At 38.0% G+C, this 23,864-nt stretch overlaps 1 protein-coding gene across 1 annotated transcript in view; it reads right to left on the bottom strand.

The window, feature by feature from the left end:
* Positions 1-228: 228 nt before the first annotated feature.
* The window catches only part of LOC124620153 (5-phosphohydroxy-L-lysine phospho-lyase-like), a 125,966-nt gene continuing 102,330 nt past the window's right edge, over positions 229-23,864 (bottom strand). Inside the window, exons 7-9 of the mRNA XM_047146826.1 lie at positions 19,505-19,749; positions 1,025-1,175; positions 229-907 (exon numbers count right to left, since the gene is read on the bottom strand). Coding sequence (XP_047002782.1) covers positions 776-907; positions 1,025-1,175; positions 19,505-19,749 — 528 coding nt within the window. The 3' untranslated portion in view covers positions 229-775. The remainder of the gene's footprint in view (positions 908-1,024; positions 1,176-19,504; positions 19,750-23,864) is intronic.

The following is a 23,864-nucleotide window of genomic DNA, read 5'->3' as shown; positions in this document are numbered from 1 at the left end:
AACACAGACAATTATAACTACAGCTTAAAGTGGAGTCTGGATGACACTACATTTTCCACATTAATGAGTAACTGTCAGACATGAAAGAAAGGAAAAGCATTAGGAAAAATCATAGGGTCACCAGTAACTGAACCTTAGATCCTTGATTTGTAGTCTAGCAACCACTAAGCAAAAGGTATAAAAGACTGAAACCACTGATGGAATGATATGTGTGATGCAATAAACTGATTTGATATGAGAACACTCTTTATTCAATAATGTTCAGTTATAGTAACTATAAAACTAGTTATACAGGACATTTTGTTCTCATCCATACACATCTGTCAGTCATCTTTCACTCTCTCTGAATAATAGGGAACTGGACATATGTTCTCAATAGAATGGAATCACAGATATAAATAACATCTTCAATTTTAGCACCATATTTTATGGGTATAGTCTGGGATGAAATTGAAGTTTCTTATGATGTTTCAGAAATTACAGGTTGATACAAAAATATAGATGCAGGCACACTTCTCGAATGGAGCACATTATGAAAACAGCATTAACAGGTAATAAGTATATATGCAGAAACATAAAATCTTGCAAAACGATTACACAAGCAACGACACATAAAATACATTTTGTTAACATTACAGTATATGCAGATTTATTAATGTGTGGCACGTCAATTATTTAAATTAGCACCATGGAATTGCAGCAGCATACACTTTATCTAACATATCACATAATCTGACCAACAGCAATCGTCAGCAGCATATATATTTCTCTCTCTTCACGTCTTGATGATATTTTCTGCTTTCTCCCCATCCAGCTTCATTTTTTTCTCGTTTGGGGAACTGTTGTAAGAAGGATCTTCACGTATCTTTCTTATTTCTGGAGAAACAGATCGATTCTCCTCCACCATCTGCAAATTATGATAATGCAGAGTAGAAAGCTGTTGACATTTCTACATATTTAAGTAACATATATCAAAACTGAGCCATTACAATTGTAATTTAAAGTACAACACAGTGAAACTTACATCTTCATCATCGTTCAGTTCACTCAGAACTTCATCCAGTATTCTGGCCACATGATCAGCATTTTTCTGGCTGAAGACCATTGGCGGCTTGAACTTCAACACATTTCTGTCTGGACCATCTGCACTTAGGAGCACACATTCTTCTTTCAGCCTATTTAAAAATAATTGAGCATTAGAAATAGACTGATACATTTAGTACATGAGCTAATAGGGAGATAAATTGAAGTTACAAATTTAAGTTATTAAGTTACTTTCATGCTCCATGGATCATATTGCACAGTAAATTGCCATTAGGTGGAATGAGTCATTTTACATTCATATTGCAGATTAATTTGTACATATATTTTTACTCTAATCATCACCTCCCCCTCCCCCAAAATTAAGATTGAGTTAGCAATTCCTGCCCACAACCTTTTAGACATTACAAATATAGCAGTTTTTCTATGGGATAGAAGGAGTTGTCATGGAGAAACTTTTCAATTTATTTTTAAATTTTACCTTGCTGTCTGTTAGACACTTTATAGCACTGGATAAGTGGTCAAAAATTTTTGTTGCAGTGTTGTGCACCCTTTCTGTGCTAAAGACAACCTTTATGTGGAGTAATGAATGACAATTTTTCTTCTAGTGTTGTAATTATGTACCTCATTGTTCCTTTTGAACTGTAGTGGATTATTTACAACAAACTTCATGAGGGAGTAAGTATACTGTGAAGCAGCGGTCAGAATGCCCAACTCCTTAAACAGATGTCTACAAGATTATTGCAGGTGAGCACTTTCTTAAAGATGAGTTACCCCAGAACATTATTCCACATGACATTACTGAATGAAAATAAGAAAAATATATGAACTTACTGATTTCTCTCTCTCCAAAATTTGCAATGATTCTAAGTGCAAATGTGGCTGAACTAAGTTGTTTTATGGGTTGTGATTTATTCATCTCATTACATACAATTTTCAAATCATTTGATTTGATGTACAGGAGACAGGAGTTCCAACATGTGTTTTTTTTCCAATTTAAATTCTTATCAATATGGACACCTAAGAATTTTGAAGCTTCCACCCCATGTATTATTTCATCACCATGTGTTACACTTATCACTGGTACAGTACCCCTAGAGGTGCAGAACTGAATATGATGTGTCTTTGTGAAATTCAGGGTAAGACCATTCGCAGAAAAACAGTCAATGATACTTCTGTGAACTTTTTTTACTATTTCTTCCATTTCTGTATGTATACTGGAAGTGAATACCGTACCGGTGTCATCTGTAAGAAGAACTAATTCTGCTTGTTGTACATTAGACAGTAGATCATTTACATATGTGAGAAACAGTAGTGGACCTAAGAGTGAGCCTTGAGGAACCCCATACGTGATTTCTCCCCAGTCAGATTTGAATGATTGTTCTCATTAATCAAGGACAGAAACAGATTCTGTTTGATTCACATTCCTGTTAGTTAAGTCTTAATTTCCCATTAGAGATAATAAAGTATCAGTTTTGTTATTAAATAAATAGCTGTAAATGGCACATGTTCAGGAATGTGTTTTTCTGTACTCATATGAAGTTAGTTCTTAATGGCTAATAAATTAATATGGCAATGGAAAACTGCAGATGGAACAAAAATATTATACGAATAAAGCTGGCTGGCCATACGTACCTCCAGGAGGCAAAATTCTTTGTACTGCCCATAAAAGTACAAGAAGGAACCTAGCTTTCAGAACTAGTAGTTCCTTTCTTGAGGAGAAGGGAGGAATATGTAGGATGAGTACATTGAGAAGCACTTCTGTCCAGAAATGATGAAGTTGGAGTGAGAAGTATAGATGGATTAAGAGGAAGAGAAGTAAAATCAATAGTAGAGTTACAAACTGGGAGGAAATGAAGATTGATTAGGGAGGGGGTGGGGGAGGGACTAAAGCAGGAAGGGGGGAGAATTAAGATAAAAAATAAAAGGCAAGTAAGAAAACAATAAAATGAGACACCAAAAAATAGAATAACAGTACTGAAAAAGAAGGTATGGAGAACAGCATGATTGTATGTTGTTAAAGTTATGTAAAGAAGAGTATCAGGATGTGAAGATATATGCTGTATGTGTAATATAAAGAAGAACGAGGGTTTGAAAACTGAATTACTCTTTTTGACTTCCTATTTATGTGCTTATCTACTGCTCAGTGAGTAGTTGTCTTTCATGATATCATTGCAAATTATAAATGATAATGTAAATTTGAGTATGGAAACAACATTCAAAAATTACAACTGTGTGCTGGACCTTTGCCTTTCGAGGGCAAGTGTTCTACCAACTGAGCTACCCAAGCACGACTCACGCCAGGTCCTCACAGCTTTACTTCTGTCAGTACCCCATCTCCTACCTTCCAAACTTTACTGAAGCTCTTCTGCAAACCTTGCAGAACTAGCACTCCTGAAAGAAAGGATATTGTGGAGACATGGCTTAGCCACAGCCTTGGGGACGTTTCCATAATGAGATTTTCACTCTGCAGGGGAGTGTGCACTGGCAAAGGTCCCGAGTTCGAGTCTTGGTCCAGCACACAGTTTTAATCTGCCAGGAAGTTTCATATCAGCGCACACTCCACTGCAGAGTGAAAATCTCATTCTGGATTCAAAAATTAGGTCAGGTATCTACTCAAATCATGAATGATGGTTGATACTGCATACATGTACTTAAAGATTTTACACACACACACACAAACAAACAAAAAAAATAACTGTCATGTAGGGGAGCATTTGGATGCCAAAATGCAATTCTTATGCTTCAGTTTTTCAGTATTTATGTGCAAGTCTCCAGGAGCTGTAAAAAAGGATAAGGAGAAGTGGAATATCAACATTGGGATCTGAAGGGATACAACAATAAATATTAAGTATGTAAGAATTTTTTTTAAGGCAAATTAAAAAGTAAGCCAAAATAAAAATGTATTGGGTGAGAACATGTGAATGAAAGATACAAAGAAACACTTGTTTTAATACAGTATACTGAGAATATAAGAGATGGAATAAAAGGGAAGAAATTACCATAACTTTTAAATATTTGTCTTCAAACTGTTGTTTTAAATGTACTGTCTAAGTAACTTAAAAAGGGATTAGCATCTGGGGAAAGCTATATACCTCTGCTTGCCTAACAGCTAATAAATATCTGCTGGACAGACTACTCAGTAACTGTAGGCGTTATTTCTAAGTCAGGCACTGTTTGCCAGTAGCCATGTATTCTGGTTGACAGTCTTGTTGGCAGACAGGCAAAAGCAGAAGCCAGGACAGTAATAGCAACACAGCTGGCAAACAATGTGACTGCTGCCTTGTATTTCTTTATAACCAACTGCACTGATGTCAAGGGGTGCAAAAAAAGGTGTGGTTGTTAGACTGGTGGGATGAGTTTTTAAATCTGCAATATTACAAAAGTATGGTTTGATCACGGGAAATCTAACGATGTGAAATTACTGAGTCACAACAGAACAATTACAGAAAAGTTTAATATAATAATGGAGGAGATGCTGCGTTTCTTGGGTGAGAAGAGATTGTTAGTGCAGCAGAAATGAACAAAGGATTAGGAGAATTTCCAATATTTTATCTGAGAGCGTAACTGAGATATTTAGTCCACAATGATATACAAGTTGAGAACAGTAGCTTCTTGAGTTCTGTGGACAGTTAATACTGGGTTAATCTGTAAACATGATGTTATTGTATGCGTAGCATGTAAAGTCACAAAAAAACTGCAACAGAACAATGTATTTGTATCATATGTGTTTACTCTATCAAAATAACAAAATAATTATTTTTTCCGATAGAGAGACAGCATGAAAGTAGATCAGTTTCAAGAAATAATAATCTTCAGACAAAGATGTTAGGAGAAAACAGATCTTGGAGGTATTTTATATGCACACCCATACTTCAGAAGCCATCTTGCAGTGTGTGGCAGAGTGTACTTGTATTAACACTATCATTTTCCCCCTTTTTTGTTCCATTTGTGGATGGTGTGTGGGAGGAACCACTGACAGTAAGCTTTGACTCCACTGTTGTGTTCGTTTTATGAGATATATGTAGCATACAGGGTGTCCACAAAGTCACACTATCATTTCAAAAAATCACAACTTGGAAACCATTAGAGACAGACATCCGTAGTTTGTTGTTAAATGTTTAATGGCTCTCCAAGTTTTTTTCCTTTGTCTTTTGTTGTAAATTTGTCTCTGAATGTATAAAAATAGTGACACACCAGCAGAAGGTGTAATATGTCATCTGGTATGCAGAATCCAAATATATGACCCCAGTACTGCAGAGTTATCAACGACAATATGGAAGGGCAACAATGGTAAAAATGGGCATAATGAGATGGTTCAAAAACTTTAAAAAGACAGGCAGTGTCAAAGACTTCCTTGAAGTGGATGCCCCGTTGCCTCGAGCATGTGTCACAGAGTGCAAGCTGTATTTCAACACAAGCCCCAAAGTCAGTTGTCGTGCATCATGTGAACTGAAGAAACCGAGACCAGTTGTCCATTAAGTGTTACGTATTTTGTCGACAAAGTGAAAATGTCCAAGCATTGCAGTCTGCTGTCTGTCCTTTGCAGTTTGCATTTACATGTTCCATGCTGGCTTCACAATGACATTCCACACTTTTGGTCATGCGGATTGCCACAACAGTAGGATTTAAGGCTCTGATAATCCAGACAACACAAGTGAAAAAATCAATGATAGCACAAACCTTAATGTTTGATGTGGCTTAATGCACACTAGGGTGATGGGCCAATTTTTCTTTGCAGAGAAAGCCATAATGGGATATGTTTATATGGACATGTTCGAACAGTTCCTGCTCCCACAGACTGAAGAGCTGCATCTGTCCATCATTCTCCAGCAGGATGGTGCACCCATAGATTGGAGTATGAAGATGTGGGATGCGCTTAATGAGACATTTCCTGAGAAGTGGATGTATTATGATGAACCCATTGCATGCCCCCCCCCCCCCCCCCCCCACAGTCTCCTGGTGTCACACCAGTAGACTTCTTTTTGTGAAGTTATGTTAAGGATCACTGTAAAAAATACCAGTCAATGACATTGCTACCATTTCTGCATGAATCATTGAAACAATCAGAAATATTGATGCTGCAACAATGACCCATTCATGGGCAGAGCTCAAATATCACCTTGATGTTCTGTGAGTGACAAGTAGACCACACACTGAAATATTGGCATAATAGAAAAAAATTTGAGGGCTGGTAAATGTTTTACAACAAACCATGATGCTCTGTCTCTAATAGTTTCCAAACTATTGTTGGGTTCAAATTAATGATATGAATATAATAGAGGGAAACATTCCACGAGGGAAAAATATATCTAAAAACAAAGATGATGTAACTTACCGAACGAAAGTGCTGGCAGGTCGACAGACACACAAACAAACACAAACATACACACGAAATTCAAGCTTTCGCAACAAACTGTTGCTTCATCGGGAAAGGGGAAAGGAGAGAGAAAGATGAAAGGATGTGGGTTTTAAGGGAGAGGGTAAGGAGTCATTCCAATCCCGGGAGCGGAAAGACTTACCTTGGGGGAAAAAAGGACAGGTATACACTCGCGCACACACACACACATATCCATCCGCACATACACAGACACAAGCAGACATTGTCTGACATTCTCCAGTACATTTTGTGGTGCATACTTGTATGTGGGAACATGTTGTTTTATAAGTTTATGTTGTAAGGCAAGCTGTTGATGTATTATTTTTGCTACATTGTCATGTCTTCTGGGGTAATCTGTATTTGCTAGTATTGTACATCCGCTTGTGATGTGATCTACTGTTTCTATTTGTTGTTTGCAAAGTCTGCATTTATCTGTTGTGGTATTGGGATCTTTAATAATATGCTTGCTGTAATATCTGGTGTTTATTGTTTGATCCTGTATTGCAATCATGAATCCTTCCATCTCACTGTATATATTGCCTTTTCTTAGCCATGTGTTGGATGCATCTTGATCGATGTGTGGCTGTGTTAGATGATACGGGTGCTTGCCATGTAGTGTTTTCTTTTTCCAATTTATTTTCTTCGTATCTGTTGATGTTATGTGATCTAAAGGGTTGTAGAAGTGGTTATGAAATTGCAATGGTGTAGCCGATGTATTTATATGAGTGATTGCTTTGTGTATTTAGATAGTTTCTGCTCGTTCTATAAAGAATTTTCTTAAATTGTCCACCTGTCCATAATGTAGGTTTTTTATATCGATAAATCCCCTTCCTCCTTCCTTTCTGCTTAATGTGAATCTTTCTGTTACTGAATGTATGTGATGTATTCTATATTTGTGGCATTGTGATCGTGTAAGTGTATTGAGTGCTTCTAGGCCTGTGTTACTCCATTTCACTACTCCAAATGAGTAGGACAATATTGGTATAGCATAAGTATTTATAGCTTTTGTCTTGTTTCTTGCTGTCAATTCTGTTTTCAGTATTTTTGTTAGTCATTGTCTATATTTTTCTTTTAGTTCTTCTTTAATATTTGTATTGTCTATTCCTATTTTTTGGCCATATCCTAGATATTTATAGGCATCTGTTTTTTCCATCGCTTCTATGCAGTAGCTGTGGTTATCCAATATATGATCTTCTTGTTTAGTGTGTTTTCCCTTGACTATGCTATTTTTCTTACATTTGTCTGTTCCAAAAGCCATATTTATATCATTGCTGAATACTTCTGTTATCTTTAGTAATTGGTTAAGTTGTTGATTTGTTGCTGCCAGTAGTTTTAGATCATCCATGTATAGCAAATGTGTGATTTTGTGTGGGTGTGTTCCAGTAATATTGTATCCATAATTTGTATTATTTAGCATGTTGGATAGTGGGTTCAGAGCAAGGCAGAACCAGAAAGGACTTAATGAGTATCCTTGGTATATTCCACGCTTAATTTGTATTGGCTGTGATGTGATATTATTTGAATTTGTTTAGATATTAAGTGTGGTTTTCCAATTTTTCATTACTATGTTTAGGAACTGTATCAATTTAGGATCTACTTTGTATATTTCCAATATTTGTAGTAACCATGAGTGGGGTACACTATCAAAAGCTTTTTGGTAATCAATGTATGCATAGTGTAGCGACCTTTGTTTAGTTTGATATGTCACCTCTGCATCTATTATCAGTTGCTCTTTACATCCTCGTGCTCCTTATTATTATTATTATTATTATTATTATTATTACTGTTATTATATTATCATTATCTTTGTTTTTATAGATGAGTGTCACTACTATGTACTTAAGTCTGTTGATTTTGGATTGACTGTTTTCAAAGGCATACCAACAGTAGCCCTGTTAAGGCAGCACAAGATTTTAATATTTTGCTATAAACACTGGTGTAGCCCAAAGAATGGCCAGTGTGTGTGTGTGTGTGTGTGTGTGTGTGTGTGTGTGTGTGTGTGTAGGCCATGAAGATCCTGAGAAAGCTTACTTACAAATTTTCAGGAGCAAGCCTTAATTGATGAATCTAGGAATACACAAAACACCCATATGTATTGCTCCCTTAGAGATTGTGAGGACAACATTGATTACAATTTGCACAGGGACATTTAAACAGTCATTCTTCGCATGCACCACATGTATGTTTATATGCAGTTTAAAACTGTCACATAATTGCATAATTATGTGAATTTTTTTGACAATTGTCTTTGACATGTGCTAAAAAACCAGTATACATAGGATACCACTGATGAAGGGCATGTGTACCCAATACTAGTCCAGCAATAGATAAATTGCCTCACTGAGCATTCCTTCTGATGTACGAGGGCTCTGCTTTTTCTGCTCCATGAAATCTCTTTCTATTTATAGACCACTTTGACCCTAGTTTCTTTAGGACTTCATTTGCTGACTAACATTCCATTTGTATATCCTCTCTCTGTTTATGTTTCTGTCTTCAGCTTCTATTGGTCCAATTTGTGGTTTTTCTAGGCTGAGTTTGGCTTAATGTGTTGACTTGATCCCTTGTATGCGTCAGAATTTTGCCAGTGATTCTTGTTGGTGGCACCCTGCTAATGTACTTGCTGTCATCTACTGCCCGGTTTGGCATATTCACTGTAGTTTTTCTAGAGTGAAATATGTACCCCTCTTCTACCAGCTTTGGGTCAAGAATGTGCTGCATGCCGCTTTTTGTGTAGAGCGTTAGTGTCTCATTTGCATACAATGTTTCAGCTTTTGTTATTGTATATTTTGTTATAGGGTCTGATCTTTGTGTGAATGGATATGCACTTCTTATTACATATGTCCTGTGTCTTTCCATATGCTCACTACATTTTTTGTACTCAAGTCTTCAGTGAGCTCTCTCCTCTTGTAGATTCGAAGGTTTCACTTAGACTTTTGTTTATCTTGTCATATTTTGTGCATATTTTTGTATGTTTAATTTTAAGCAGAAAATTCAGACTCCTAGACAGAGATTTGCAGGCCAAATTTTGTGTGTATTCTTTTAGTATTTCTCTTTGTTTGGTAGCTGTTACTTCTATACCTTAAAGTATGACTAGATCATCATCTTAAGATTGCCCTAGCCATATTGGTTTCCAATGTCCTTGGATTTTCAGTTCTTTTTCCCATTGTCTCATTACTCTGTCCAGGACTAGGCTGAACAATTGTGGAGATAATAATCCTTTGCCTGTGCATGCTGCAGTGTTGATCATGATGGGATCATACATTTCATTCATTAATTTCACTTTTGATGTTGTGTCAGGCAGTGTCCGAACAAAATCTGTTGGTCAAAGAAATCATATACCTTCTTCAAATCTATGAAGGTGCAAATGATTGGAGCATACCTGATCACATTTTTTTTAGAAATGTTTTAGATTAAATATTTGTTCTCTGCATGAATGACAACAGCAGAAGCCTGCCTGGTATTCACGAGTTTTGTGTTCTAATTGTTCCTCTGTAGCTGTTAACATTCAACCTTACATCAGTGTAACACATCACTTATAGATTAGGTCTTAAGCCTGTTCCAACTGGCCCACTGATGCCTACAGGGCAGTACAAAGAGTGATCTGTGACTGTGAGACATGCAATCAGTATGTTGCCAATCTCTCTAACTGTTATTGCTAGTAGACGAATCCTGTGATATTGCTGTTTCTTTATTCACAGCTCCTCGTTTGGCCCCATGCAGCTGAGTGGACCTTGTTCCAGACCTCCCTACCTTATAAAAAACTTGAGGAGGTACCAGCGATCAAACACGGATCCTTCCTCAACAAATATAGCAATGTTATCCAGTTGGTAATGGAAGTAGCCACTCCCAAAAAATAAATAAAACAAGTAAATAATTAGAGTTGCAGTTCTCTGTGACAGGCACTGTGGCCATCAGAGTGTATTAGTGTTATTCATGATTAGTGTTGTTACCAGTCTTGGTAGGGTATATAAGGTACAACAAAATCAATAGATGTTGAGCGATCACTAAGTGACACAGAGATGCTGCATTCTCATGTGAGACAGTGTTATCAACACCTGACAGAGTTTGAGTGGGACTCCATTTCGCCATTTGGTAGAGTCAGGCAATATCCAAGTTTGTAGGGCATTTGGGTGAGACAATGGCCTGATGTTGTACTGCATGGGAACGCGAGGTCAGGCATAGGCATCACTGAGGTTCTGGTTGACCACATTTCACCTATGCAAGGTGGGATCACTGTATCTCATTCCACGCATTTTGTAACCCCTTCACATCTGCAACTGCTATCCAAGGAAGAGTAAAGGACGTCTTGCAACATTCTGTGCCATACTGTACCATGGGTCAGAGACTAGCAGCAGTTAGACCAGAGAATTACCATCCCGTGCATAGGCTGCCATTAACACTGCAAAGCAAGCAGCTGTTTTTTGAGTGGTGCCATGACCAAGAAATATGGACTGCTGTTGCATGCCATCGTTTAGTGCTGAATTGCAGTTCTGCTTTATATCAAATGACCATTGTTGGCAAGTACAGTGGTAAACTGGGGAGAGGTACCATTATTCCAATGCTTTGGAGAGTCAGAGTTATTTTAGTCTTAGTATCATCCTTTGGGTATGACTTCAGGTCACCACTGGTAGTGATTTAGGGAACAATGATAGAACAATTGTACATCACGGACATCCTTCCTCTTCGTGTGCTTCCTCTCATATTTCAGTATCTGGTACTATTTTTCAACAGGGCAACACTCACCCATGTACGACATGAGTCTCTATGAATTGTTTGCATGATACTGAGGTACTTCCATGGCCAGAAAGATTCATTGATCTGTGCATGTGTGGGACCAGTTTGGATGCTAACTCTGTGTACCAGTGCCATTATCCTGATGTACTGCCAGTGACTTTTTCACTATGAATTTCAATTACAGGAAGTAGCCTCTCCTTCCAGGAGTGTGCAGGAGAACTGTTAAGTCTGGAAGGTATGAGATGAAGTAATAACAGAAGTAAGACTGTGAGGGCAGGACATGAGGCACACTTGGGTCCCAGGTTCAGGACTGAGGGAAGATCCTTCTGCTTTATATTATTTCTATTGTCTCTGGTATCTTGCTAAAGCTCAATATATTTCCTACAGGTAGGTTGTAAACTGTCAGCATCACTAGTCTGCACATTTTTGGATCCACTCTTGTACATAAAGAGCTTTCCGATATCAACATTTATCGCATAGTATTGCCTGTCACTAAAAAAATTGTATATGTATGCAACTACTCCCCTTTTCCTTTTACTATGTCTACTATAGTATGATATTAGCTTGCTCATTTCAGTGATTTCCACTGATGTGATAAGTATAGCACAACTGCTGATATTCCATTTGACTTTCCACTTACAATATTGATATTATAAATTACTCCTTTTTATTTATGGGGGTTTTTATATTGTGAAGAAAGATATTAAATGAGTTTTCTTTGATATCTACAGCTTTCTCCCAAGCTCCTGTGCAATTAGCTATTCTTTCAGAAAAAAATCCATAAAAACTTCTACAGAAAGCGTTGGAAGTAAGTGGGATAGGATGGTGTTATAAGATGGATTAAAAAAGAAATGAGCTGGAGGCTGTAAATTAAAAACTGCTGGAGGGATCATAATGTCATTGCCTTCAGAATATGTGGTCCCTATAAGAGTGCTGAGGCCCTAAATTCTCTGCTAGAACGGCATGGAGACACACCCATGTGACTACAGAATGAGAACGTGCACTCATTGACTCTCTGCTGCACTCACTTATACTGAAAACAGACAAATGGTGGTTTCGAAAGAAGAGCAAAGGGGTGTAATGCATTTACTTAAATCAGACTGTGGGGAATGGAAATTTAATAAAGACGGGCACAAGTATATGGAGAGACAGGAGAGTACTGCAAATGTTAGAATAAGGAAAGGTTCTCATAAAAGTATAAATAAAAATAATGTAAGTATATTTCATCAAAATATTGGGAGTTTAAAGAATAAAATAGATGAGCTTCTGGTTTGTTTAGAAGATTTAGAAGCTGAGGATGAAAGATATACTATGCCTGTCTGAGCATCACATTGTTACTGATATGAATAAGGTAAATGTAAGTGGATATAAGCTCTCTGCACATGTAATTAGAGAAAATATGGAGAAAGGAGGAGTTGCCATATATGTCAAAAGTTTTCATTGTGCAAAAAGTATAGAAACAAAAAAGTTTTGTGTAGAGAAACATATAGAAGCATGTGCCTGTGAGCTTAAATTAAATAAAGGCACATTTATAATTGTAACTGTATATAGGTCCCCATCGGGAAATTTTCATCTATTTCTGAAAAATTTGGACTCCTTGTTGTGGTATCTGTCAGACAGGGGGAAACAAATTATTATTTGTGAGGACTTCAATGTAGATTCTCTGAAAGAGGGTAATAGGAAAAATGACCTTGAAGTATTACTCGGTTCTTTCAATTTGACACCCGTTATTGATTTTCCTACTCGGGTGGTAAAGGATAGCAGCTCACTGATAGATAACTTCTTTATAGACCAAGATAAGTTTAACCAGATAAATGCTCAGCCTGTTGATTTCATTTCATTTCATTTCATTTTATTATCTTCCTGTAAATCATTTACATGATGTAGGAATTGTCACAACAAAGTTATCATACTAGTACAAGTACTACAGACATAATAATGGAATATCACTTTCAAGGCATTTTTTAAAAGTACAAGTTTAGACATACAAATTAAAATTTTTGGCAATAAATTTACACACAATCAAAGTACTCATCTACGTCATAGAAAGTCTTGCTTAAAAGGTAATTTTTAAGTTCAGTCTTAAATTTTACTTCATCTATTATTGCCTTCATGTACACTGGCAGAGCACTGTAGAGTTTTATTCCAGAACAACTTACATGCTTTTGGGTTTGTGTTGTCCTTACCCTTTCTACATACTAATTCTTACGAGTTCTAGTATTATAATTATGTCATTCCTCATTTGTACGTAGATTTTTCATATGTGCTCTTGTACACAGAATGCACACTGGAAAGTTTCGGATTCATTATTGAGATTTCAGAACCTGATTTTAAGTTGTAAGGCATTTCCAAGGTCATATGTGCACTCTGACTGCAATTTATTGGTTACAAACTGTAGATTACAACTGAAGAAATTGCAAAAATGTAGGAAATTAAGGAGAAGGGACCTGGACAAGTTGAAAGAACCAGATGTTGTTTAAAGTGTCAGAGGAAGCATTAAGCAATGATTGACAAGAACAGAGGAAAGGAATATAGTAGCAGATGAATGGGTATCTTTGAGAGATGAAATAGTGAAGGCAGCAGAGGATCAAATAGATAAAAATACAAGGCCCAGTAGTAATCCTTGGATAACACAGGAGATGTTGAATTTAATTGATGAAAGAAAAAAATATAAAAATGCAGCAATTAAAGCAGGTTAAAGGAAACAGAAGCATAAAAAAAATGAGGTTGACAGAAAGTGCAAAATGGCTATGCAGGAATGGCTGGAGGACAAATGTGAGGATTTAGAAGTGTATTTCACTAAGGGAAAGATTGATACTGCTACAGTAAAATTAAAGAGGCCTTTGGAGAAAAGAGAAGCAGCTGCATGAGTATCAAGAGCTGAGATGGAAAACTGATCCTAACAAAGAAAAGAAAGCTGAAAAGTGGAACGAATATATAGAGGGTCTATACAAGAGAGATGAACTCAAAGGCAATGATATAGAAATGGAAGAGGACACAGATGAAGATAACATAGAAGATATGATACTGTAAGATGAATTTGACAGCGCACTGAAAGACCGAACGTGAAACAAGGCTCCATGAGTAGATGACATTCCATCAGGACTACTGACAGGCTTGGGAGAGCCAACTGTCACAGAACTCAAAATACATTAAGACAGACAAAATACCGTCAGACTTCAGAAAGAATGCTGACAGGTGTGAATATTACTGACCTATCAGTCTAATAAGTCATGGTTACAAAACACTAATATGAATTCTTTGCAGAAGAATGGAAAAGCTGGCAGATGCTGACCTCAGGGAAGATCAGTCTGAATCATGGAGAAATGTAGGAACATATGAGGCACTACTCACCCTACAACTTCTCTTAGATGATAGGCTAAGGAAAGGCAAACCCTGGAATACTCTGAAATTCTGAAGGTAGCAGGTGTGAAAACAAGAAGCAAAAGGCTGTTTACAACTTGTACAGAAGCTTTAAGGGGTGAGGTGCATGAAAGGAAAGCAGTGGTTGGGAAGGGAGTCAAACAGGGTTATAGACTACCACCAATGTTATTCAATCTGTACATTGAGCAAACAGTAAAGGAAACAAAAGAAAAGTTTATAGCAGGAATTAAAATTTAGGAAGAAGAAATAAAACTGAGGTTTGCCAACAACATTGTAATTTTGTCAGAGACAACAAAGGACTTGGAAGAGCAGCTGAAAGAATGGACAGTGTCTTGAAAGTAAGATTTAAGATGGGCATTAGCCAAAGCAAAATGAGGGTAATTGAATGTAGTTGAATTAACTCAGATGATGCTGAGGGAACTAGATTAGGAAACAAGACACTGAAAGTGGTAGATGAGTTTTGTTATTTGGGCAACAAAACAACTGAGAGTGGCCAAAGTAGAGAGGATATAAAATGTAAACTGGCAATGACAATAACAGCATTTCTGTAGAAAAGAAATTTGAAATTTGTTAACACTGAATATAGAGTTAAGTCTTGGGAACTCTTTCCTGGAAGTATTTGTATGGAGTGTAGCCATGCATGGGATGATGAACAGTTTAACCAAGAAGAGAATATAAGTATTTGAAATGTGATGCTACAGAAGAATGCTGGAGATTAGGTGGATAGATCGTGTAACTAATGCAGAGGTACTGAATAGAACAGTGAAAAAAAGAATTTGCACCACAACCTGACTAGAATAAGGGATTGGTTGATTCTGAGACATCAAGGGATCACAAATTTAGCGTCTGAGGTATGTGTGTAGATTAAAAATTGTAGAGGGGTTCCAAGCTTTGATTATAGTAAGCAGGTTCAAAAGGATGTAAGTTGCAATAGTTATTCAGAGTCAAAGAGGCTTGCACAGGATAGAGCAGAATGGAAAGCTGCAACAAATCAGTCTTTTGACTGAAGACCACAACAACAACAGCATTATTTTCACAGAGGGAAACGTAATGGAATAAAAAAAATTACAAAAATGTGACCAATAGGTGGTGCTGTAAGTGTCAAAATGTGAACACCAACAAATGCACAACACATAGCTGTTCCTCAGTTTATGTCCGAGTTGCCTAATATTACTGTCTCCATGAAAGTTCACATACTGCTGGTAAAACTCTTGTTCAAGAATAGTGGCTGTGTGCCAGTAGCCCTGCAGGCATTACAGTCTTTCAAAGGCAAGAAAAAAGGTATTTGAAGCACAGCATTGCAGAGCAAGGAAAGCAGTTGTTCTTACATCTGTCAAAGATATTGCCACAGTATTGCAGTAGGACAGAGTGGCAGTATGCAAACATGCAGTGCATAGGGAATTGCTTGAACATTGGACATGCCTGTTAGCAAAGCGCATAAAATCTTACAAAACACCCTCCGTTGCTGTCCATACAAAATCACCCATTTTCAGGAGTTGCTTCCTGCTGACCTACCAGCAAGCCAGATGTTCACTAGAGAATTTCTTGCTCACATTGAAGTGGACAATGAATGGGCATGAGATATTCTGTGGACAGATGAAGCTCATTTCTATCTTCAAGGATGTGTCAATATGCAGAATTGCAGAACATGGGCAATGGAAAATCCACATACACATCGACAGGTACCACTTCATTCTGCAAAGCTGAGTGTGTGGTGGAGGTAGATGCCATCATTTATTGTAGGGCTGTATTTTTTTAAGGAGGAAGGTCCTGGGGGTCCTGTTACCTGTACCATCACTGGCAAGTGCTACGACAGTCTTGTGCATCAACATCATTCCAATTCTTCAACAGCATGTATGTGTTGATAGGATCATTTTTATGCAAAATGGCTTTCATCTGCACATTTGACAGTCAGTGAAGTGGCAGCTACACAGTCATTTTGAAAATGCTAGAATTATCAGCTATGTTTTCTATACAGTCTGGCCATCCACACCATTTGACCTTAATTTGTGTGCCTTCTGGCTTTGAGGTTATCTGAAAGATGTTTTGTTCAGTGCTCGTACTGTGAATGTCACTGAATTGAAGGCATGCATTGTACGACGAATTCTGAACCGGACCCCTAAGACACATCGATCTGTTGTGGAACATACTGTTACTTGATTTCAACTTGTGGCAGAAACCGGTGACGGGATGTTGAACATGTCATACACTAGTCTCATGACAATTAGAAACTGGCATCATTTTGCTTCTTATGTGGGTTTTGGCCTCAGGAAAATTAAAAATCAATATCATTTTGATTTTATGTACTTTTTAGTCACACAACAATTAAAAACAGATGTCATTGTTGATTTTTATTCTGTTTTTGGCCTCATAACAGTTAAAAACCAGTTTTTCCCATCCAGTTTGGTACCACCTAGCCACGATGGATGTTCTTACCCAACTAACAGTGTTACAACTATTGACTTGTGCAATCATGCACATTAAACAGTACAAATGGTATATAATATGCTGTCCAAATATGATGCCATTCTGAGCAGTAGTGCTCCTTCTATAACATTCTGAAACTGGAACTATAATCATGGACACCCCACACTATCACATCCTGTGTAGGGTTTGGTAGCATGATCTGTATTCTGGAGCGAAAGTCTTTAACAGATTGGCAGTAGACATCATGCAGGCAACTGGAAATGCCCAGATATTCAAAGCCAAAAATAACTGAGTACTCCTTCCATAATTAACAGAATACTTGGGCATAGAGATTAAATGCTGGGTAAGACCAGCATTCATAAGAAGTGACCATAATATGTTGTAGGACTATCAGTGACTACAGAGTACCTACTTTAGCATTATATGGACAGCTGACTGTGGCCTGGGTAGTTACGTATGCTTAGATTGAACAGCTAGATAAAATTAGAATGTTAATAGTGTAAGGGAAAGGACAGTGTATTTTTCCCCCAAAGTAACTTATTTTCTAGAATGAAATTTTCACTTTGCAGCAGAGTGTGCTCTGATACGAAACTTCCTGGCAGATTAAAACTGTACGCCAGAGCTAGACTCGAACTCGGGACCTATGCCTTTCGTAGGCAAGTGCTCTACCATCTGAGCTACCCAAGCACGACTCATGACCCATCCTCACAGCTTCAATTCTGCCAGTACCTCGGCTCCTACCTTCCAAACTTCACAGAAGCTCTCCTGCAAAACTTGCAGAACTAGCACTCCTGGAAGAAAGGATATTGCAGAGACATAGCTTTGCCACAGCCTGGGGGATGTTTTCAGGATGAAATTTTCACTCTGCAGGAGAGTGTGCACGGGTATGAAACTTCCTGGCAGATTAAAACTGTGTGCCGGACTGAGACTGGAGCTTGTGGAACACTTGTCTGCAAAAGGCGAAGGTGCAAAGTTTGAGTCTCAGTCTGGTACACAGTTTTAATCCTCCAGGAAGTTTCATATCAGTGCACACTCCACTGTAGAGTGAAAATTTCATTCTGGAAACATTCCCCAGGCTGTGGAAAAGCTATGTCTTTGCAATATCCTTTCTTCCAGGAATGCTAGTTCTGCAAGTTTCACAAGGGAGCTTCTGTGAAGTGTGTAAGGTAAGAGACAAGGTACTGGCAGAAGTAAAGCTGTGAGGACAGGTCATGAGTTGTGCTTAGGTAGCTCAGATGGTAGAGCACTTACCCGTGAAAGGCGGAGGTCCCAAGTTCGAATCTCTGTTTGGCACACAGTTTTACTCTTCCAGGAAGTTTCAACTTATTTTCTGCTAAATAATTCCCAAAATTAGCATCAATTGTCAATTGTTGCCAATATACTCTACAGAATCAGCCTGTAGTGTCTGCTTCTGCCTGGTAATGGACTTGTTCCACATTTTGAAGTCTCTGCCTCATGATGGGATTTATGGAACACAAGTTGCAAATGAATGATTACATTGTCTCACATAAGTGGCATTTTCAGAGAACACATAAAAGGTAACATAATGTGCAAGCTTTTGGAGCCAGCAGTTCCTACTTCTGGCAGAAGGGTTGAAGGGGCAAGAAGAAGGATGAAGGAAAAGGACTGATGAGGTTTAGGAAATGGGGAGAATTGCAAGAAAAGTCACCCAGAATCACGGGTTAGGGGAGACTTACTGGTTGCAATAAAGTGGCCAAAATATGTTGTAGGACTATCAGTGATTACAGAGTACCTAAAAAAGCTCATAAAGCAGCAAAAGAGCTTAAATCGTGTGAGAGATGATTCTCAATTAAATGGGCTACAGGGAACATATTATGAATTTCACAAAATTCCAGAAAAAATTACAAGAAGGAAAGGAGACCAAAGTAAAAGAAGAAATTAAAGAACAAAGTAATTCTGGGAGCAGAGATTGTTGGGAAGGGCCTTTAGTGACAGGAACACTGCAGCTGGGCAAATAGATAAGGAATGGAATAAATAAATGGAATTTCTTTCACGTATAGGTACATGTGGTAAAGCCTGTGCTTCACATAGAAAACAAGCGGTGTACAAAGTTACATTCAAACCTTAACCAAAGTGTGCAATATCTGCATGAAAGATCTGTGATGTAAACTATCAGAATATGAGCAAGAAGTATTCAGAAGTGCTCAGGGTGTAATGAAATAAAGTTTGACACATGTCACTGGTTATTTTCACATCAACACAATCTCTGTTTTAGTTTCTCTATGCAACATAAATAATGTGTTTAAGAGCTTGCCTCTATTCAGGATAGATTTTAACCCTTTCCCTATCCTTCTTTTACATTATCACCCACAGGAGTGCAAACATGATAAAACACATAAAAATGCTCATCACATTCAATCATGTAACACAGATTAATAGTTGACACACTACATGGAGAAAGCACTGCACAGAGGAAAGAAGAAGGCCCAGTATCAGTCTTGCATTGTACAGTAAAATGGATACAGGTCCTAAATAGTGCCCACAATGATAAAAGAGAGTTTCTTATGGGTTCCTGACCTGGATATAACATGCTGTGCCTCGGCTGTGGCTGGTTCCCTGGTCTCGCGGTCCCTGACCAGCTCGACTCCCACAAAGAGGCCGACGCCACGCACGTCCCCAATGATATGATGCTTGTTGGCCAGCTGCCGCATCAGGTTCAGCAGGTGGTTCCCCACCCTGGTTGCGTGCTCGCGCAAGTTCTCACGCTCCAGAACATCCATCACTGCATTGGCAACTGCACATGACACTGGATTGCCACCGTACTGCAAAAAGTGATAACTTAATGTATTTTGTGTAAACCTTTCCATTCTTAAGGGGACTTGTACATGAATAAGTGCCAAAAATCATTTTTTTAAATTTTGGTTATAAAAAATTCTCTGTAGTTTTCTGAACAAGAAAAAACTCACTTTGAGTAAATTGTACCAAACTAAGCCCCAAAATTAGAGGAGTTTAAAAGTGTCTGCACACATGAAATACTTTGAAACTAACTGTGCTGGATGTTCTGCTATGTTTCAGTGATGTTGCAGTCAAAAAATGTAGGGTTATGGAATTTATGGGAAAGCCTGATGGACTAAATATGAAAAGAACTTCAATTGCCATTGACCACAGGAGACTCTTCAAAGCAGAGAATTCAGTGTTGATTAGATTACGTTAGATTTACTTTCATTCCAATTGATCCGTAGTGAGGAGGTCCTCCAGGATGTGGAACATGTCAGAAAAACAACAATACATGACAAATATTTACAACTAAAACAAATAAACTAATGTACCATTCCACATGCACATTGGTAACCACCAGTGAAGCAGGAATAAGAAGAAGACATCTGAAAAACAAATGGGAGGTGGTACAGCACCAGTAACAAGATGAATATGTACCTGGGATGCATTAGTGTTATGCAGGGTAGGTAGAGAAACAAGCACTGAATTTCCTAGAAGTTCACTTTTTTATTTTCAGGTAGACATTAGTTAGAAACTATTAAAGACAGGGGGCTGAAATTTTATATACTGTCTTAAAATATACATAACTAGAAAGTATATTACCCTTATCACTTAAATTCGAAATTTAAAGACTTTTAAAGACAAAGTATGAGTTAATTACACATTTTTGATAATCACTGTTAAAAAAAATTTTTGATTGTAATTTATGACAGCACCATCTCTTTAAAAGTCTTCTTTAAACATAATAATGTAAAAGCCTTCCAGAAAAATCAAGCTTCTAATTTGTTTTTATTTTGAGATGTAAGCATCTATGCTGTACATAAATAATTAATATGCTTTATTTCATTTACAACACAAAATACAATTGAGAAAAAAGTGAGAGATCAGAAGCTGTTGTTCATACGTCGGGTGGTTCCCAAAAAGATCTGTTGAAACATGATAAGCATTACATGGGTTTACAACTCTTTTTCTTTCAGCTGCACTATTTAGAAAACTGACAAATTTTTCAAGATTTCCTTTTTTGTTGATGAACCAGACCCCTTAAGAATACTGGTACCAAAAATTGGCCAAAAAATGCTAAACTAAAATTTCATTGTTACGTATTGTAAGTGAGGTCACACCACAACAGATGAAAATTCTCTATCAATAGCAGTTGCCTACATATCAGGAAATCACACTGAAGACAACACTGGCAGCCAATCTGTGCAGGCACTAGTCTATTCTGGGATGTCTTTCCTGTGATATCAGATGCTGTCACCATCTAAGGAAGATTATGTTCAAAATACAACGACCATTGTGCTGGGGGTTGCAAATGGAAAATATGTTCAGCCAACAGGACCTGTGTTGTGAGAATAACTGTCAATTACAGAACACATCCCTGTAAATTCGTGGATTTTATTAGAATGCAGCTAGGATAGTCCTTGTATGGGGCTTCTTGTTGGCTTCATAAGCAATGATGGACTGTCAAAGATTTGAGCTTCAGATGGTAAAGTTCATGCAACAGTTGCTCTAGAGGATTTTCTATCACTGAAGACACACTTATTCCATCATAATCAAGAACACAAGCTCCAGTGAATAGTCTGTCCACTCAGTTAAATAGCCAGGTGCAAAGAGGTACTCATTTTCACAAAAAAAGACCTATTTTCCAGCAATGATCATAACCATCACAAGTCAACAAGGAGATCTGTGGATTAACAGCTGCCATTAACAGCGATTACTCATATTTATGGAAATGAGTGTAGGAGCAGCCAACCCAATCCAGGAAAGTCAGCTCAGACCATCAATGGAAAATCAAGTTTTGCTACTGTTACTGATGACCTGCCAGAAGAATTTACTGTCCTGCCACCAGTAGTAGCTGGCTAGACTGAGGAACAGTTATGGTAGTTGTTGATCTTCAGAATCAATTTTCAGGTGCATTCAGATCGAGAGTGGAGATGAGGCAAACTAAATGTGAAAACCCTCGGTAGCACTGGCGAGTCATCCCCCTCATGTGGTCAAAAATCCCCTCCCTCCTCCCCATGGTGACAGCACCCCTCCCCCCTCCTGCCCTAACATGTCAGTGGTCATACAGGAAGTTTACAACTGAAAGGTGGAGAATCAAAACAAAATGGAGAAGAAGCTGTGAGATGGCATCATTCAGTCACCAGTTAGTCCTTGGTCTTCCCCTGTGGTCCTCATGAAAGATAGCGCATGGCATTTGTGTGTCAATTTACAGCAGGTGCACAGAATCGCCAAAAAGGATGTATAACCGTTGCTATGAATTGATGACACCTTGAAATGTTTGACAGGAGAAAAGTATTTCTCCACAACAAATATCCAGGCTGGCTACAGGCAGATTAAGATTCATGCACTGACTGGGAAAAGACTGCTTCCCTAACATCTGATAGCCTTTTAGAGTTATGCTATCTGATCTGTGCAGCACTCCAGCACTCCTCAGCACATGGTGAAAAATTTTCTTCAGTATCTTAAAAAGGCAAAATATCATTGTTACAGGGACGACATTGTTTGTTATTTTCTCAAAGACATTTCAGAAACACCTAAGCCACTTGTCAGCTGTGATGAAGTGTTCCCTTGATGCAGGTCTATGTCCTGTAATGGTTCTGCTGTATTGGACAATATTTTTCCTAAAGTTATCAAATATGGTGTAATACTGTTGATGGAACAAAGATGCCATCTGATCTGTGCAGCACTCCAGCACTCCTCAGCACATGGTGAAAAATTTTCTTCAGTATCTTAAAAAGGCAAAATATCATTGTTACAGGGACAACATTGTTTGTTATTTTCTCAAAGACATTTCAGAAACACCTAAGCCACTTGTCAGCTGTGATGAAGTGTTCCCTTGATGCAGGTCTTTGTCCTATAATGGTTCTGCTGTATTGGACAATATTTTTTCCTAAAGTTATCAAATATGGTGTAATACCGTTGATGGTACAAAGATGGATGTGTGATGTCACAATTAACCTAAGACTAAGACTAAAAATGGTAGTGTGGAATATCTCTTGGTGAACCCACATTACCTTTTTGTTCACTATTCCACGTACTGTGTATCCTCACTGTGTGTTTTATGCATTCTTCCAGTAAATTAATAAAGTGTATTTTATTGTGGATTGACATTCCTACAGGTGGTGACATGGCAGACGACAAACCATCAAACCTGATGATATTGCCATTCACACCACCTCATCAGGACAGTCATTTGGTAATTCGGAGGAAGTGACAACCGTTCCACCGGTGGCAATAAATTTTGGACAGGTGCCAGGTACTTTGTGTGATTTGCAGCTTGTGGACAACTCACCAATAAGCTGTATCACATCTTCCACAATGGCAGAAAAACATACATGCCACAACAACCAGACCTATGGTTCCAGCTTCTGGAAGTTTCATTTGACACCTATGGTATTATTGATGAGAACCTAAAATTCACTCTGATGTTCAATAGTTTAGACACTCAAACCTTATTGTTATTGGCTGACATTGTGCATAACACACCATCGGTGTGCAAATACATGCACCTTATGGACAATGTGCTTCATCGAATACATAAACTGACAGAACTTTGAACCCAGCAAGTTTTGACAAGAAAATTTATCAGTCAGAAATCACCTTCTGCATTCTGCTGTAATCTTCAATCCCAGGTGACAGAATCTGAAGTGTCTGAGGCAATGTTCAACAAGTAGTAGTTTAACCACTCACCTTTTGCAGTGAAAATTGCTGCGGTTTCATGTAACACCACCAATTTACACTCACAGTTACTTATTGCTGACAAGACATATAATATGTTGTTATGTGATAACTGAGGTAGGGCCCCATGAAGAGGGCATGGTGTTGCAAGTGTAATTATGGTGCACACCTCTAGAGGTGAGTGGCCTCCACTGCCAGAACAAGGAGAATGACACTGCAACATCAGTACTGTCCAATGAAAATTCTGTCAAGTTTCAGT

This window comes from Schistocerca americana, chromosome 1, assembly GCF_021461395.2.
Source record: "Schistocerca americana isolate TAMUIC-IGC-003095 chromosome 1, iqSchAmer2.1, whole genome shotgun sequence".
In the NCBI taxonomy this organism is placed as follows: domain Eukaryota; kingdom Metazoa; phylum Arthropoda; class Insecta; order Orthoptera; family Acrididae; genus Schistocerca; species Schistocerca americana.
Note: the sequence above shows the minus strand (reverse complement) of the source record. Positions and strands in the feature narration are given on the sequence as shown.